Below are 18,431 nucleotides of genomic sequence, written 5' to 3' on the forward strand. Positions count from 1 at the left end.
TGTTGTTTTTTAACCAGTGTGTCTTCCCAATTTCTGTCCTCCCCATCCAAATTGCTCTCCTTAGTTAAAAGTATGCTGGGGGGGAACTCATCCCAGTGGGTATGATCCATGTGCACACTTCCCTTTAAGAGCTGAATTTTCCACTGCCGGGCTTCTGCTTTCTCTCTTTTCCACCTGTGCAGCCACTCTGCCCTCCCCTAATGGCAAAGAAAGGAATTGCAGGATGGTGGCTATTGTGGGGTGGCTATTGCTCAGGTTCCAGGGAGATTTCCTTGTGCCTTCACTCTCCCATGTTGTCCAGTTTCCTGCCTGAAGACAACTAGTACATTTGCCCACCACAATAAAGTGAGCAGCTGCAGGGCTTACTCCACTGGCCTCCATGTGGAGAGAGGGTTAAACCAGGCTGCTGGAGCCAGAAGGAACACAGAGGAAGGTCAGAGGAGCGGGATTTCCTGTGATGAATCACAGCTGTGCAGAGGACTGATACAAAAGTTCCTGCATCCCTTTGTGTCCTCATTATTCCACCGTGAACAAAGCGAGAGAGCCCAACCCGAGGGGAGTCTCTGCTAGCCAGCGGGTCTGTTGAGATTTGCCTGCTGACCCTCATCCTCACCAGAGATGGAGCCCAGGACATCCCTCTACCTCGTGCTCATCTTCATTGCCTGGGGTGAGTTGGGTTATCCTTCCCTGCTGCTAACCCCCAGCCCAACCACAGTGTTCTCTAGGCACCACCACCTGACCGAGACAGCCTCATGGAGTCCATGGGGAGCCCTGGTCCTGGTAGAGAGATGTCTTCACTTCGCACCCCTTCTGCCGGCTCAGCACCCACTGCTTCCCCTTGCTGGATTTTGGCAAAGAGTCCAAGGACTGAGAGGTCCATGGGGTCTGAACACTTCACTCACCCCAGGCTTGAGAGCTGGAAGGTGAAGCAGAGGGCATCTGGCTCCCTGTCTTCTCCTCTTCCTCCCACCTCTCACCCTAACCTTGAAGCTTCGTTTGTCTCCCCATCCCACTTGTGCCCTTTTCCATGCACCTCTGCCTGGAATGACCTCCCTCTTCCTATGCACCCAGAGTTTCCCCTGTCCAACAAAGTCATCCTGACTCCATGCTTGGGAGGAACTCCCTGTAAACATGCACAAAACTGCCTCCTTGTCCTCCTTCAAAATTCTCCCCTGCCATGACAGCTACAAAAACTTGGCATCAGTTATGCCACTGGCGTGCTGAGACCCCTGCCCAACCTGCTGACCAATATCGTCGCATTATTTCCTTGCACTCCTCCATACAGCTGCAACCAGCTCTTGGCCTAGTTTGTAAGCTTTTGGGGGAGGCTGTCAGCTGCTTCTTTGTACAGTGCCTAGTGCAACAGGGTCTTGGTCCATGAAGAGGGTTCCGAGCCGCTCCCGTAATATAATTAATCATAATAATAAAAGTATCAGCGGGATTAATCTGCCACAGAGTCAGGGCTGGCACAGGTTCAGCGCCCCCTTCTGGAGCAAAAGGGGGAAGCAGTGTACCCACTGATTCAGGTCCCACTCTGCTCGCTGGGCAGCCCAGCTCTTCACTGCCACAAGTTAGCTCTAAATAACGTGGTTCATATTATTTTAATTTCCTTCCACCCAAAACTCTTCTCCGTTCCCTTCTTCCTCGGGTCATGATGGATTCTCCATCACTGGCCATTTCAAAATCAAGATTGGATGCTTCCCGAGAGATCTGCTGTAGGAATTATTTCAGGGCAATTCTCTGACTTGTGTTATCTAGGCAGTAACTCTAGATATCACTATGGTTTCTTCTGGCCTTGGCAGCTATGAATCTTGTCTGTCACCACCTTTTATGTTTGTTCCATGTAGTTTTTAAGCAAGGGACCCCTTCTTTTTCATTCACTGTAAAGCACCAAGCAAAATGCTGCTGCTGTATTAATAATTATTGTGTATGAAAAACTACTATTGATAAATGAAGCAATCGGTTAAAATCATTAACAATTATAGCAACCTCTAGCTCACTCTTCTCCCTGCATGAGGGTAATGATACTGCTATGGTGGTGCCACCAGATGGTGCTGTTACACACAATCTTAGTATGTGAGCCAGAGTACAGTCTTGGCAGACATAGTCTTTTTAGTTTTGTAATGCAGTTTATTTTTGGTGGGCAACTGTTGCAAAGGGAAGGAGGGTTTGTTGCTCCCTGGGAACCTGGCACTGATGCGTGGACTGAGATCCCTGACAGAGGGGCTTGGATGTGTGCTGTTTGTGACCACCTCTGTTCCAGGACTGCTGGTGCATAAATGTAAATAAACAAGGTGCACTAAGAAACTACTCAGACTCCGTATCACTGATTTCTCCTGCAATGAGCAATTGGTGTAGTATTTACCTGCCTTTGGGACCAATGCATGAAATATGCTGCACTAATGTTTTATTCTCTCTTGCATGCTTATTGCACTTGTGGTTCCCAATCTTGACACTAGGTGCCTGCTCCCAGGAGAATTGTCTCTGCACCCGTGGCTTTTGTGCTGAAGGCTGGGTGCAGTATCAAGATGCCTGCTATAAGGCTGTGATGAAACCGACGAAGTGGCCCGAAGCTGAGGCAAGTCTGAATACAGGGAGGCAGCAAGGCCTAGTGGAAAGAGCCCCAGCCTGGGACATAGGAGAGCTGGATTCTATTCCCAGCACTGGTTTGCTGGGTGACCTAGGGCAAGTCACTCTCCTCTCTGTGCCTCAGTTTCCCAGTCTGTAAAATGTAAAGATACTGACTTCCTTTGTAAAGTGCTTTGAGATCTTTTAACAGTGCATGGACTCTGCTCCTATCTTTTTCTGAGCGCACAAAGCACTTGGAGATGCTCTGCTTGGGAACACTACGTGTAGCTGATTTACAGCAGTGATCACCAACCCATCGATTATGATCGACTGGTCGATCCTGGAGCCTCTGCCAGTTGATCGCAATCTCTGGGCCGTTAAAAGTCCCATGGCACAGCGGGGCTCAGGCAAGCTGCCTGTCTTCTGTGGCCCCAAACTGCTTCCAGTAGCTGCTGGCTGCTGGCACGTGTCCGTGGCCCCTGGGGAGCAGGGGAAAGCAGCTCCGGAAACTGGCCAATGGGAGTGGCGGGGGTGGTGCTTGTGGTCAGGGGCAATGCACAGAGATCCGCTGCCCTCCTCCCCCCAAGGGGCACGCAGAGATGTGCCAGCAGCCACCCGCTTCTGGGAATGGTGTGGTGCTATGGCAGGCAGGCAGCCTACCTGAGCCCTGCTGCGCCACCTACCAGGAGCCACCTGTGGTAAGTGCCTCCTGGATGGAGCCTGTACCTTGTACCCCCTCCTGCACCCCAAACCCCTGCCCCAGGCTGGAGCCCCTCCTGCACCCAACCTCCCTCCCAGAGCCCACACTCCTCATCCCCTCCTGCACCCCAATCCTCTGCACCAGCCCAGAGCCCCCTCCTGCACCAAACTCCCTCCCACCACCCTCACCCCCTCATTCACCCCAACACTCTGCCCCAGCCTGGAGCCCACTCCTGCATGCTATCTCGCGTATCAGAGATTGCATCCCTCACTCCTGCACCCAACCCCTGCCCCAGGCTCAACCAATGCACACCCCACAGTTGAGAATGTTACACAGAATTGTGTCAATCCCTGAAGGATTTTGGATCCATAAACCACAAATGACACTAATAAAAAGTAAAACTCATGTCCAGTGGATTCTATGAGATTTGGTGCAGTGTGACCATATGACCCCTGCACCCAAACTCCCTCCCAGAGCTTGCACCCCTCACTCTTGCACCCCAACCCCCTGCCCCAGGCTCAGCTTGGAGCCCCCTCCCACACTCGGAACCCCTCAGCTCCAGTCCAGAGTCTGCACCCCCTCCTGCACTGCACCCCCACTCCCTGCCCCAGCCTGGTGAAAGTGAGTGAGGGTTGGGGAGAGCAAGCAACAGAGTGAGGAGGGGATGGAGTGAGCAGGATGGGGCCTCAGGGAAGGGGTGGGGCCTTGGGGAATGGGTGGGGTAAATACTGGGTTGATCTTAAATTCAAAAAGGGATCTAGTGTGTAAAAAGGTTGGAGACCACTGATTTACAGGGTTCCCTCATCACCTTTTCAGCAGAGTGCAGCACCTTATCTGCACTAGCTCATAATCCTCAGCCCCTTAGAGCAAGGACTGGAGAGGGAGGAGCGCTCTCCCTCAGAGACCTTGCCTGGGACTAATGCTGAGGGTATGTCTACACTGCGATTAAAAACCCCACTGCACAGTGTCTGAGCCCAGGTCAGCAGACTCGGGCTTGCAAGACAACAAATAGCTTTGGAGCTATTCGGGCTTGAGCTGGAGCCCAGCTCTGAAACCTTCCCCCTTCGCAGAGTTTCAGAGCTGGACTGATGATGGAGCCTGATCGTCTACACTGCAATTTAAAGCTCCGTAGCCCGAGCCTCAGGATCCCAAGTCAGCTGACCTGGGCCAGCCATGGCCATGCTGTAGGTCTTTTGATTGCAGTGCAGACACTCTCCCCTGGCACTTCCTTCCTGGGCCTTTTCTACTTTCTGGGCAAATGGGCTCATTAGCCCTGTCTGTCCGCAGCCCATCTCTGATCTGTCAATTAGGCACAGCTCTGCCCCTCTGGTTTACTCTGGGGCTAGTTAATTGGTGCTCTGGTGGTCAGAGGGCTGGTGCAGCTGCTGTCGCCCAGCGCTCTGGCCCAGATCGGTGGATGAGAAGCACTTTACAAGCGCTAGGGAGTATTAACAGCTGGGCTTCTTTGCTGAGCGGGGAGAGAGGGAGGGGACAGGAAATGCTCTTGAGGGCAGGTTACTAAGGGCTGGATTCTGGCCAGCCCCGGGTGGTGCTGTACGTGGTTCCCTTGAGATCAGTGGCACTGTTGGTGGAGTGGGCTCCTATGCAGCGTCTGTTCAAAGGGGTCCACTGACGTCTCTCTTTAAATCCTGAGCCATGTGAGTGAATCTATCCCTTAAGCAGCTGGTGTGACCCCTGCTAGGGGGAATCTTGGAATCCCTCCTCCGCCACACGAACAAGTCTGAGGGAATTTCCCAGCCTTCCAGATGGCCTCTGTTCACCTCCTCTAAACATTCCTCCAATGGCCATTATTCCCTTCCCACCAAGATCTCTGTATCCATAAGCTTATACTCCGCTCGAGGGCATTTCTCCGTGGGTCTGTCTGTCTGCAACGTGATAACACTTGAAGGCCGCATGCCATCTGTCCCAAAACGTCAGGGAACTGTCCAGGCATCGATGCCCAGAGTTCTAGTGATCTGGGGGAAAATCAGAAAAAAACAAGAAAGGGGGAAATGGAGGACACAGGGCCAGTCTTTGCCATCTGGTTAGCAGAGCAGGTAGCTGCAACCACCGCCTCTTGAATTGTTGGTGGATGGCAGCCATTAACACCTTCCGGCATCATACAGCTCCTGATCTTAGCTCTGCCTGTCCTCCCCACAGACTTTTCAAATGTTGACACTCTGAGCCTGTGCCTACACCAAGAGTGGTGGAAACCTCTAAAGGGGGGGGGGGGCATAGGTGCCCGAACCATGGCCCCGCCCCCCACACTGCCCCTTCCTCAGAGACCCTGCTCCTGTGCTAGCCCTTCCCCCACTAGGCCACGCCTCCACATGGCTTCTTCCCTCACTTTTAAAAGTGGGGGGCATGTCCCCTTGCCCCCCTCCCCCCCATTCTGGCACCCCAGTCTTCACTCAAAATGCTATAATGGCACAACTGCAGCTGTGCTGCAGTAGCATAGACACTTACTACCGCCGTGGGAGGGGTGCTTTTGTCCCTGTAGCAAATGGACAAGTCCCCTCCCTGTGGCGGAAACCAAGGTCTGAGAAGCTACGAGACTTGCCCAAGGCCACCTGGTGAGTCTGTGGCAGAACTGGGAATTCAGCCCATCTCTCTTCATGGCTAGCCCACTGCCTCAACGAGAAGACCACTCTCCTTCTCTAGGGCCCTGACCCACTGATGTTCACAGGCCCTTTTTCATTGATTTCTCAGTGTTTTGGGTCAGGTGTGCAGGTTGCAGCCTTGTGTGAGCTGTCCTTGCGGTGCCTTTTCAGGTGGCATGTCAAAGCCTTGGCAGGAACTCCCATCTGGCCTCCATCCACAGCGCAGAGGAAAATGATTTCATCTTTCACCTGATGGGCAAGCCGCTGGATTACACTAAAGGGCAGGCCTACTGGATCGGCGCACACGACACTTTCAAGGTAGCTCCCGTCTCACCCGTCTGGCACAACCCATGATCAGAGCAACTGCAACTTCAGAGCAATTGCCAGGGACGGAGAGTCAGACTGGCCTTTCCACTTATACCCAGGGAAATCCATGGGGTTGAGAGAAGAATTTGGCTTCCTGTGTCTAAAGTTGTGGGCTTGTTATTTCAATCTGAAGCCAGGTCGGTGCTGCTCACTCTGCCAGCCCAACAGACAGAAGGATGGCCCAGCGCTTAGGGCAGTGCAAGGGGACTTGAGAGTCCTGGGTTCAGTTCCTGGGTCTGCCACTGTGTCTCTGTGTGACCTTGGTGCAGTCACTTAATCTACCCTGTGCTGAGTTCCCCTATCTGTAACATGGGGAGGACCCTTCCCCACTCCCCGGGATGGTGTGAGGCTGACTCTGTCTGTGCTGGAGTGGGCTGCAGTGAGGAAAGACATGGGGACACCTAGAGAAGGGACCTCCATAGCTGGGATATTAGGGGCAGCTGAGGTGCTAGAGAGAATGCTGATTCTTGAGTGGCTATTGCTCCACTCCTGGCCCCTGGTTTAGTCACTAACAGCATCACCTTTTCCCTAGGAGGGGTCTTTCATGTGGACGGATGGTTCCAAATACAGTTTCAAGACATTTCCTGCAGACCAGCCCGATGGCCTCCCGGGAGAAAACTACCTGGGCTCCTGGATCCTGGAAAACGGTGGGAGCTTTGTCCTGGGGTGGTGTGTGTGTGTGTGCATGTGTGCGGGGGGGCGGGGGCAGATGCTTGGTGGCTCTGTTTGGTCAGGGCTGGCTCATTATCTCAACCCCCTGACTCTCACCAGAAGATCATCGCCCAGCTTCAGTTCCTGCTGGTTGGCTGGACCATCCGATCAAAGCATTGAGCTGTCTGGTTTGGTCTCCTACCTCTGCCCTAGCAACTCAGTCCACTGACCTCTGCCTCTGACTGTCTCTGACTAGGGCTTACGCCAAAAGCTTTGGAGGAAGACAACCCCTGCCTCCCCCCCTCCCAAGACCACCCCAATCCAAACAAAAGCCCTCCCTAGTGGCTGGCCAGTTTCCTGGGGAGAGCCCTCTCCAATACATCCCGATCAGTGATCAGCACATGCACGTAAGCCTGAGGACTGACAATTCCAGTGCATTGTGACCCACTCTCAAAGTGAACTCCACATATGGAACAGTGTGTGATCACCTCGGGCTGGGATCAGCTCCGGCCTGCCCCATGTGCCCTCAGGTATACCACAGCTACATGGGTGCAAACAGGGGATGCGTAGTGGGGTCAAGCAGGGTCGCACCCACCCGCCCCAGATTTGCTGCTTGGCTTGTACTGAGCATGCTCAGTAACACTACTGAAGCTGGCTGCCCTCACTCCCGCCCCACCCCACTATTGGCAGGCATGGGTCACCCAGTTACACCAATTTGCACTGGAGAAATTGAGGACCCAAGATGCAAGGTGGCAATGGAGCAGGGCAATGTTGCTCTCAGCCTTTCTTTTCAGGCCTCATCTAAGTTCCCACTAGGGTTTTCCACTATTTATCTATCTATCTATCTTTCTGTAACCCTTCTGCCCATCAGAGTTGGCAGCAACAAGGGCCGGGTTCAATATCTAGGGGATCCATTCCAATAACACAATGCAAACCGGCTTGAGCCCCCACCCAGTGACCTGGGACAAATATATACCACCCCCGCTGGGCGCCTCCAAGAGGCAATACTTCCCCTCTCGCAAGCACATAGTCTGAGTGTAGCAAAAGTCTTTTAATAACAGAGAGAAACAATGTGGCATTATGTTGGGGAAACACCACCAACCGGATTCATAACACAACCCATGAGCAAAAAACCCACCCCAAGCAAATTGGGGCATGCCCCTTTCCCTTTGGTTCTTGAGTCCAGCAACCCCAAATCACCCAAAGTCCCAAAAGTCCAATGACCCAAAAGTCTCTGTCCCTGGTCAGGGCAGCCCCAGAGTTCGAAAGTTTATCTGCGGAGCTTTACCTCCCAACCTGGGTGGAGATGGGACGGGCGTAAGAGGCACCTTACATGATCTGAAGCTGACCGCCCCATAGCTCCATAGGCCTTCGCTTCGCTCCGCAGCCTACAAGCAGCTCCCGTCGTCCCCCGAACTGCTCCGCGTCCCACCAGCAGCTCCCGCCGTCCCACGAACTGCTCCACCAGCCTGTCCACAAGGCACTCCAGCCATCCCGCAAACTACTCCACAATATATCTTCAGGCTCCCCCACTACTTAACACAATACTCAGTAATTTCAGCTCTTAGTCAGTTCAGCTCTTTAGTGAATTCAGCCTGTAGTAGGGGAGCCTCAGTACTGGTGCACCATTAGCCCAAAGTGAGTTCAGCAGCCTATAACTAGACTCCTAATGGAATCAAAATTAGCTCTGATATTCCATAGTAGAGAGAGGAGGAAGTGCAATTAGCATATAAGGTCATCACCCAGAGATCCATGCTATCAAGTATTAATACTTATCCCCAACCACTCTCAATTCACAGAGTTTTAAAACCCATAACCCTTGCCTAGCGAGTGCTACTTAATTGATGGTGAGTCCCTCCATCATAACAAAAGGCCAAGTACAGTTCCAAGCACAGTTCCCATAATCAGGGTAATAACAATTTATTCTTCCTGCCCCAATAACAGAGACACTGGGGATCCCACAGCAGCCAAAGTGACCATTTGGGCAGCTATGGCCTCATTCTAGGCAGGGTGGGTGTGCCTATGCAAATGAGATCAGCCCCTGAAGTTCTTTTCCACAACTTGCCACACCTCACCACCAGATGTCAAGGTGGAGCTCATCCTGACACTGCTTACATTTCTATCACCCCAGTAATGACCTAACAGATGCCCGCACTGGTAGAGTGGTTACATTAGCTCTCACATGCAGATGACTTTCCTAGTCATGGATGTGCCTGTTCCTGCCAGCGGGCGGTTTGTTCCTGGGTTGATTCCTTCTGATTCCATCTCTTTCAGGCTTTGTCACCTGGAACGACTTTGACGGCAGCTGGTCCTTCCCATTCGTTTGCAAATACACCCTGCAGAACAGGTACCATCCAGCTTCGCTCCCACCAGGGCGGGCTCTTCTCCAGACAGGCAAACTCTAGCAGTGGCTGAAGGTGTCCCGGTGACTGTTCGGGCACCCACGGGGCCCTGTTGTTGTTTATATTGCACTTGTGCTCAGACTGTGCCAGCCACTGTACCAACACGTAGGAAGACACAGTCTGTCCCAGTGAGCTCCACATACAGCGATGGCAGTGTCCTGCCTGCATACCGCCTGCTCGGGAAGAGACGTCTCTAGGGAGCTTAGTCTCCAGGGCTCCTCTGGCCCAAGGGTGGGTGACTCCTGTGAGATGGGCGCCATCCTCCCAGGCTGAGATCCTCCAGCTCAGGCAGGAGCCACTAAACGGCCTTCAGACAGGAGCATCTTTAGTTACTGCTGACCTGAAACTGGCCATACTGGCATTAGAGCCTCAAATGGGAAAGGCCCCGTATCCCCTTCCCTGACCCCCCTAAATCCGCCAGGACCACTGCCCTGGGGCCACATTGGAGCTAGCACCCCCTACAGGGCAAAGGCCCCATGTCCCATTTCCCATCCCCTGAGCCAGCACCCTGGGGCCAGATCAGAACTGGCGCCCCTAGAGAGGAAAGGTCCCATCCACATCTGGGCACCACAACCAACAGCTGTTTCTCTTCCTCTTTTGCATGGGCAATGCCTGTTCCCACAGCTTCAGGGACCAATCCTGGTAACAGGATGTGGTGGAAGACATGGCCTGTATCCTGCAGTGGAGGCTGCGTCACCTTCCTATGCTGTAGCTTCACATCTGGAACCAATTACTGCTGTGTCCTTATCCCGTCTTTTGTGTCCTTGGTAGAACTGGGCAAATAACAGGTCTTGGGGTTTGCTGAGAATTCTGAAAAATTGGGGTGGGGGGGGTAAATGTTTAAAAAATATTCTGCAAATGGAGAAGTGGGGGAATCATTTTGCACCAGACAAAAATTTTGTTTTGAGTGTGACCATTTAAAAACTTTGTTTGTTTGTAATCAAACTAAAGGCCATTTCAAAAGGAAAAGTAGTTTCAGACCAAACACGCCAAACGTTTAGATTTGTTCTGGGTTGGTTTTTAGTTTTGACAGATACACTTTAGTGAAGCCAAAACAATTCACCAAATGGTTCGATTTCACCAAATCTGCATTTTTCACCGGAAAAGGGGCTGGTCTGAAAAATGTCACCCAACTGGATTCCCCCTCGGTCCCAGCTGGCGGGCGCCTGCTGGGAGCCACTTTCCAATGGGAACCCGCAGCAGGCCTGAGGCAGGGGGAACAAGGGTCACAGTCTCTTTGGACTCCAGAGCCACCCAGCTGTACACTGCGCTCTCACTGGCATGGCATCATTCGGCGATTCTGCTGATACAAGCTTAGCGAGCTCCCTGTTCCGATCCCTGCTTGTCTTTCTCCCTCCCCTTCCTCCTGCTTTATACATGTACCAGGTCATTCATACAAATGTTCTGGGCCAAAACAAAATGATCAATAAAAAAGCTGCGCGCCCAGAGAACGAATGTAGTCGTCATTGTTCAGCTCCTGGCACAATGGGGTCCTGTCCATGGGTGGGGCTCCCAGGTACTACTGTAATACACCTAATAATGTGCAGTGCCTGGCACAATGCGGTGCTGGTCCATGACTGGGGCGCTCGGGTGCTACCATAATACACCTAATAAATAATAATGCCTGTGACAATGTGGAGGCTGTAAGGCTCAGTTCTGCTCCTGAATGGTTGATGTTTTTAACCTTCAAAGCGAGGTGGGGTGGGGGGAGGAAAGGGCAGCGACCTGTGGGGAAAGGTTTATAAAACCACGGCAGCTTTGCCAGGTGGAACACTCACTTGCCGCGTTGCTTGGGGATAAGCCAGGCTTCCAGATTTCCTCTTGACTCTCTGAGATTTCAAGGGACAGGGAGATTTCTACCCTCTCCCCCAGCTGAATTTCCCATCTCAAGTCACCAACACGACCCAACGGGGCTCTGCTGAATCCCAGAGGTGGAATTGCTCTGGCAAGCCTTGGGCTGCGTCTACTCTTGACCATAACCACAATGGACTGAACCCCAGGGCCCTTATCCAGCCGGTGACACTGGGGCTTTTGCCTGGCTAAGGGATGTGTGAAATCTGCAGGCCCAACCTTACAGCCTCATGTTACAAGGTGCCCCATATGGAGACTCTTCTTCTGCAGGGAGGCAGTGTTTACTCCACGGCAGAAAAATGAGGGGCTCATCCCCCTCAGCCCACCTGGATCCCCACCTGCATCAGGCCATTGGAAGACTGAGGCTGACTTGATGGCAGCCTTTACATTCTGCCCAGGGGAGAACAGCCCAGGTACCAATGGGGTGTCTAACCTGGTGGAGAAAGGCAGCACAAGAACCAACAGCTGGAAGGTTAAAGCCAGACACACCTGAATTAGAAACAAGGCATGGATGTTTGAGGCAGGCTGGGTGAGTAACCGTGGCACAGCCTGCCAAGGGCAGGGGGGGGCCTTCAAACTCAGTTGGGAGGCCTTGGGGGAAGATGCTTCAGCCAGACACTTGTTACTGGGCGCAGGGCAGGGGGAAATGGGTGAACTTTGAGGCCTGTGATATACAGGAGTTCAGACTCGATGATCTAATGGTCTCTTCAGGCCTTAAACTCCATGGGTGTCTGCAAGGCACTGCACACACAGGCTCGCCAGGTAGATCTGTGTTGGATCTTGGGCTCCTATGGCTCTTCTCCAGGTCCCTGACAGCCAGCAGAGGGACACCTCAACCAACATCTGCCCCACAAGGGGCACCTCAGAAAAATCAGTGCGGTCTCTGGAGCAGTCTCTAGGAAGCCGGTGGGGGGTGATTTGTGCCCCCTGTGACAAGGTGTGACTCACCACAGTGGCACCTCTTGCTGGCAGGTTGGTGCACCTTCTCCCAACGGTGCTTTCCCTACCATCACATCTGCTCTCGGGTCCATCTCACGGCAGAAGGACCGGGGTATCCTCTGAGTCATGATCTGTGCTCCCCCCTTCTCGGGGGCTGGCAGGCAGCTGTTCAGTCACTTCCCCAGTGGCAAGTGGGGGGACTCAGACCCTGAATGTAAAGGTGCTGGGGGACCCAGTGGGGCAAGTGAAAAGATAAACTAGCCATTGCAAAGGGCAGAGGGAGACCTAGCATACCAGAGGGGAAAGTTTAGCGATGATGTACAGGACCAGGAAGACGTGTGTCCCCTGTTGAGGGAGGCAGACAGAGAAAGGGGTGAGCTATGGATGCAGCTTAGGCAGCTGCAGGGTCGGAGACACCCAACCCCTTGAGGGATGCAATCTTGAGGGGGATGGTTTGTGATGGGGTGTCTACCTCACACACTGTAAAAGGGGTTAATCCTGCATGCGAGCAGCGGATGTGAGTCCTCCAATCAGCCTAGAGAGGCTGCATTGGGCGCAGGCAATCTGGGAAGGGCTGCAGGGAATGACCAATCAGGGCCTGGCAGGCTCACATAAAAGAAGCCCCTGGGCTAGAGGTGGTCAGTGGCTGCTGGGAGCTTGAGGAGGAAGAAGTGTGTCTCTAGCAGGCGGAGAGCCCTGCGGCACCATGGACAGAGCAGTGCTGGCGGGGACCGAGGGAACTCGCAGCTGGCTGCTAGGACAGACGCGCTGCATCCCTGAGGTAAGGGTGAAGAAGGTGCTGGGGTCGTGGGGAAGTGGCCCCGGAAAATGTGCTGAGCAGTTGGTTGGGGTGCAGCATGTGGCTGCCATCTATAGGGTCCCTGGGCTGGGACCAGGAGTTGTGGGCAGCCTGGGTCTCCCCTCCCCGCCACTGGGGAAGTGACTGGACTGTTAGGCAGGAATGCTAATCCCCCAGAAGGGGGGAACACAGATGGCGACATGGCTGGAGGGCCGAGTCACGAAGAGGGTGCTGTGGTTCTTGAGGGGGGTTGCAGGCAGATGCAGTAATGGTGTGCAAGCTGCAGATGGGGGGGCTGGACTTGAGCTCCTCCCCAGCGTGACCAGGAGGAGGTGCCAGTCTGGTGATGCGCCCTGTGACACCCCATCCCAGAGACAGCATCCCTCTAAGCGCTTGTTGCTTTGCATCCTTCTACCCTAGTGTGTCGGTAGCTGCACTGGACACCCGTAGCCTTGTGCTTCACTGTCCTGTTCTGGGTGCCTAGCTCCTGCTGAGGTGTTTGCCTCAGACTGTTGCCAGCCAGCCTCACCTGGGACTTGGGCCCTTCCTGGCCCTGCAGGATTGGGTGGCCCAGTGTTTGCAGGGCTGGCTCGGTGCTGGAAAATGAATGGCAGTGCTTCCCCCGGGGGCTGTGGCATTCACCACAAAGCTTCAGCCCAGAGTGACAGGCCAGGGGCAACGCCCCACTAAAGGCTGTGGCCACAAACTCTTTGGAGGAAGAAACTGCACCACAGGACGTTTTACCAGGGTTGGCCCTTTGGCCTGAGCCATTAGCTGATGTTTGGGGCCTTGTTTCTGTTACCATGGGTCAGTCCATGATGTGAGTCAAGTCTATTCTTTGGTGGCATCTTGTGTATCTCCAAAGAATGTACACACAGTCCTGACAGCAGCAGGCAGCTTCATTGCCAGAAATCCCCACACCTGCCTCTCCAACGGGCTCTCTGCCCAAGAAGCCCAGCAGGTCCTTCCTCTCAGGGCCATGCTCACATCTGCTGCTTCTGGCTTTCTCTGTCTCCAGCACACACAGGCTTCTAAACCAATTACCCAGCCCCTGTGTTTGCAACTGGGGAAACCCCTTGTTACAGGGATTGATCAGCTGCCTCCTGATTGGGTTTGAGAGAGCACCTGGGCCCTAGGCCAGTCCACTGGGAGCTGCTTGACTCTGAGAAGGAAAGGAGAGAGCTGCCAGAGCGAGAGGAGCAACAATACTGAGAGCTTTGGGCATTGAGGGTGTAGCATTTTCCAGATCCAGACCCTGGTTGTCGGCAAGCAGGATCAAACCTGGGACCTCTGGAGCTAAATGCATTAGCCTCTACTGCATTAGCTGAAAGCCACATGGTGCATAGCTAAAGCAGTAGCAGATTCATTAATCTCAAATGGTCCCTGTGCCACTAGAGGGGAAAGAGAATCACACCCACAAGGTGTGTGGGTTACACAGGCAAACCTGATTTCAGTTTCTATGCTTCCTCCAGCTATCAAGCCACCCAGGATCCTTCCCACCAATTGCCTCCAGCTGACCACTGTTGTGCACAGTGATGGAGCACAAGTAGGTGTAGAAAAATGTAAGCATTTAAGAAGGTCGGGGAGGGGCTGTTCTATTATGTGGCCTAGTGGATGGTGCTGTGGACTGGAATTCGGGAGATATGGCTTCTATTCCTGGCTCTGCTGCAACACCTTGGGCAGGTCATATCCCCTCTCTGAGCCTCAGTTTCCCCATCTGTGAAAGGGGGATGCTAATTACTTTGTGACATGCTTTGAAATCTCCTGATGAAAAGTGCACTGGAAACACTAGGGATGACTAATCTGGTCTCCAGCCCTAACTACAGAGCTCGGTCGCAGCTCTCGGGTGGTAAGGTGATGTAGTAGATGACCCTGGGATTACAGGCTGTGATGCAATCAGGCAAAGACCCAAGGAATCGGAGTTAAGGTTGTGCATAGCCCCTTAGCTCTGGCATCTGCTGCTTTGCCAGCGCCCAAGCTTAATGCAGTATTGTTTTTAATGGAATAAATAAAATACATTCCCCATTAGGCCCATCCTGTGGAATGCTCCCTAGAGATTAGGGAGAAAAAGAAATGGGTAAAACAAATGGTGCTTGTATCCTGAAAGCTTTGGATTTCATTAGATACATTGTTCTGTTTCTGGTCTGCCATTGTCATCCAGATCAGACAAGGCTCCCGTTGTATATTTCTTCACGCTTCACAGCCTTAATTCCCAACACAGGTTGAGCTGTGACAGCCACAGTCAGAAAAATGAAGAGACTTCTCAGTGCCTTTATCTACACATCCTGCCCTTATCCTATTTCTAATATTGTTCAATTGTTCATTACTCCACAATTATGACATCATAAATTGAGTCCTACCAAATTCACAGCCATGAAAAACATGTCACACATTCTGAAATCTGGTCTCCCCTGTGAAATCTGGCTATTGGGGGGCAGGCGGTCATGATATTGCCACCCTTACTTCTGCGCTGCCTTCCGAGCTGGGTGGTCGGAGAGCAACAGCTGCTGGCCAGGCACCCAGCTCTGGAGGCAGCACTGCTGCCAGCAGCAGTGCAGAAGTAAGGGTAACATGGTAGGGTATTGGGGTTCTAACTCTGAATTTTAGCAGACATCCTTATCCAGGGCGACTTACAAACATTACAGTTGTACAGTACAATACTTGTGTTTATACTGTATGAACACATCCACAAAATTTACTATTTATGCTGTGATCAACCTTTGAAAAATGTGATTTCTCCACAATGTCAGTAGACCCTAATCCTAAGTAAAGCTGTGTTGTTACCAGTGTAATGATCTGTACCTGCAGGGCGGTATTCGGACATTAGATGTCTCTATGCACTTTATAGAGTTCCAAATGGGGTGTAGGTCCTGGTAAACAATGGTAACAAAACCGGAATTCACACCAGGTGGAAGCCAATTTGTTTGGCACTAGTTGTGGCTGTTTTCTTTCTGTTTATGAATGGTTAGAAGTCCATGGATCACAATCACAGCTAGAAGGAGCTATTGTACTAATTTAGCATAATCCTGCTTTGTGCGACTAATGACACCTCCCTGCATTGGTCTCTCACTTCCAGAGAGCGAAGAAAGGAGCTGCAGCTGGGCTCGTGAGGCGGGTTTAGTCCGTGCCCTCATGTCTGGACGGGGATCAAAAACCAAGGCGTGGTTCCTGCTGCCTTTGTCTTGCCAGCCCCTGTGTCCTCTAGCGCTCTCTTCCAGTCGATGCTGCTGCAGTTCCCCATGGCCAGTCATGGAGATGGATCTATGCACTTTACATGCAAGACCAGGCTGGGAAATGGCCCCAAGGACTGCAAGGAACCTACAGGCTCTAGCAGCTGAAGAGCTATGCAGCAAGGGACTTAGGCCCACATTTTCACAGAGACTTCAGTGCCCAACTCCCATCGCTTTTAATGCGGGTTAAGTGCCTAAAAATACCTTTGAAGATCTAGGCCTTAAAATATCATCCATGCATAGACCTAGAAGCCGCTGTGACCTTTGCTTAGGAGATCAATGGAGTTTTCTTGTGGTATTTGACTCTGTAGTGTAATCCTGGTTCCAGCTCTTTTTATGTACAGAAGGGCCTGGGTTCAAGCCCCAGTGGAACCAGCTGAGCCCTGCTGCCAGAGCGTAAAAGCCAATGCTGCAACTTTCTGGGATGATTTTATATCACTGGGGGAGCCTATGTTAGTACCCACCCCTCTTCTCAGCCATCTTGATTCCCAGAGGCTCTTTCCCAATGAAATGCAAGGGGGCACTGTGTGGCCTAGGGCACTAGATTGTGGCTGGAGAGAGCTGGTTCTATGTCATTGGCTTTCTGGCCTGGGGTAAGTCACTTCGCTTCTTTAGTGTGTTGGTTTTCTCATGCTTAGCACAGGGAGAATGATGCCGACCTGCTCTGGAAAGCGCTTTGAGATCTGCTGATGGCCAATCTGCTATTGGGACCCCTGGCCTGTGCTGCCACCATGTGGTCACTGGCACTCCGCATTCCCTGCTGAGTCCACCAGGGATCCTCATGAATGCAGCAAAGTTATGCATCTGCCTCACCTGCCCCCCCAAGCTGGGGCTGCACCCCACCCCACCTCCCCCACTCCTATCAGCACAAGTGCACCAGCTGTGTGTCAGCAGGGACTATGAGATGGGGCACAGGTATTCTGTGCCCTTTGGGGGGCTCTTCTGCTGCAAAACAGGGAACCCCCTGGGGGCACCCACCTGGGGACCATGGATGACCCCTACCTGAAGTGCTGCCTGGTGGGATTCAGCCAGCACCTGGCTCTGATCAGCAACAGCTGCCAAGTAGAGTACTGCATCCAGTCTGGGATCTTCACCGGAGGGGCCCTCTCCCCGGCACAGCTCCCTCCCTATATTCGTCATGACCCTGGTGGGCATTGACACAGTCCTGGTGACCAATGCCAAGGGAGAGCGTTGCTGGGTCAAAGATGCCCAGACCCAGCTGTGGCAGCTCAGGGATCCCGCTGAGCCATGCCCTGCCACAGGGCTGGGTGGTGGAGGGGGCCTGTCTGGCACGGCCACGGGCCTGGCCATCCTCATCGCCCTGGCTGCGTATGGCTCCTGGAGGCACAAGGCCAAAGGTTACCGCACAGTGGAAAAGGGACAGAGCCTAGTCCCAGGCAGCTCTGCGTATGGCCCCGCTGCTGAGCTGTGGGGGAGATGCCAGCCTGACCCGGAGAGCCAGACAGGTTAACTCCCACTGGCTTCTACTGGGAAAAGCCCCCTCCGGCCCCAGGCACAGCAACAAGCTTCCCGCTGCACAGAACCCTGAGCTCCCGCTCGGCAGAACCTGAACTCTTCTTTCCCTCCCCACGCTGCATGGCAGAGCCACACGCTCCTCTTCCTCTGCTGGGCAGAGACAGGAGATCCCTCCCCTCCCAGGCTGTTGCTGGGTCCAAGCCCCTGGAGCTAGAGATATATGTGCACAGGAGTCAGGGCAGGGGTAATGCTGAAGTCCACCTCAGAGAGCCGTGGAGCGTCTGTGCTCTGAACTGCCCAGTGATTCAATGCAGAGACAGTGAGGGCAACTCCCTAGCCTTCCCCCAGGGCTGACCTGTGGGGGTGGAATTAACTCAGCAGGGTGGTAGGGAACGAGCCACAGTTGAGATCAGGCTGTGGGTGGGGGGGATGGCCTGTGACCCAGCACTACACCGTGCAGGGATCACTCTAAAGGTCCCCCTCATGGGCCAGCCCAGAGCGTCTTTGCTCCTTTTACCTCCACCCCACTCCCCTGAATCCCCTTTGCCAATTCTCCGAAATGAGATGTGGGCCTCAATTTCCACAGGGCCCAACCTGAAGTCCCTTAAAGGGACCTGACTCATTGTCCTGGCACCTAGCTCTTGGGGAGTGTCACTTTTTGCCCCCCCCCCCCCAAGTCATGAGTCCCTTCCCAATGCTCAGGTGTAGAAAGGAAAGCATAACCAGCCAGGGTAGGAGCCAGGAGCCTGTCTCCATGGGCAGCTCCAGGAGGAGGGCAGGGTTGCAACGCTGAGGTGCCTGAACAGGGGATGTCATCTATCTCCTGCAAGGTGGTGGCAGGGGGTGGGC

General features: G+C 53.3%; 1 protein-coding gene across 1 annotated transcript; it reads left to right on the forward strand.

The window, feature by feature from the left end:
* The first annotated feature begins 498 nt into the window (after positions 1-498).
* Positions 499-10,742, forward strand: LOC140913785 (lectin). Its single transcript, XM_073350580.2, has 6 exons — positions 499-667; positions 2,460-2,578; positions 6,040-6,186; positions 6,767-6,881; positions 9,160-9,232; positions 9,912-10,742. Exons 1-6 carry the CDS (start codon positions 619-621, stop codon positions 9,931-9,933), a joined length of 525 nt encoding a protein of 174 aa, XP_073206681.1. The 5' UTR covers positions 499-618; the 3' UTR covers positions 9,934-10,742.
* Positions 10,743-18,431: the final 7,689 nt, after the last annotated feature.

The sequence above is a fragment of the Lepidochelys kempii genome, chromosome 6, assembly GCF_965140285.1.
Source record: "Lepidochelys kempii isolate rLepKem1 chromosome 6, rLepKem1.hap1, whole genome shotgun sequence".
In the NCBI taxonomy this organism is placed as follows: domain Eukaryota; kingdom Metazoa; phylum Chordata; order Testudines; family Cheloniidae; genus Lepidochelys; species Lepidochelys kempii.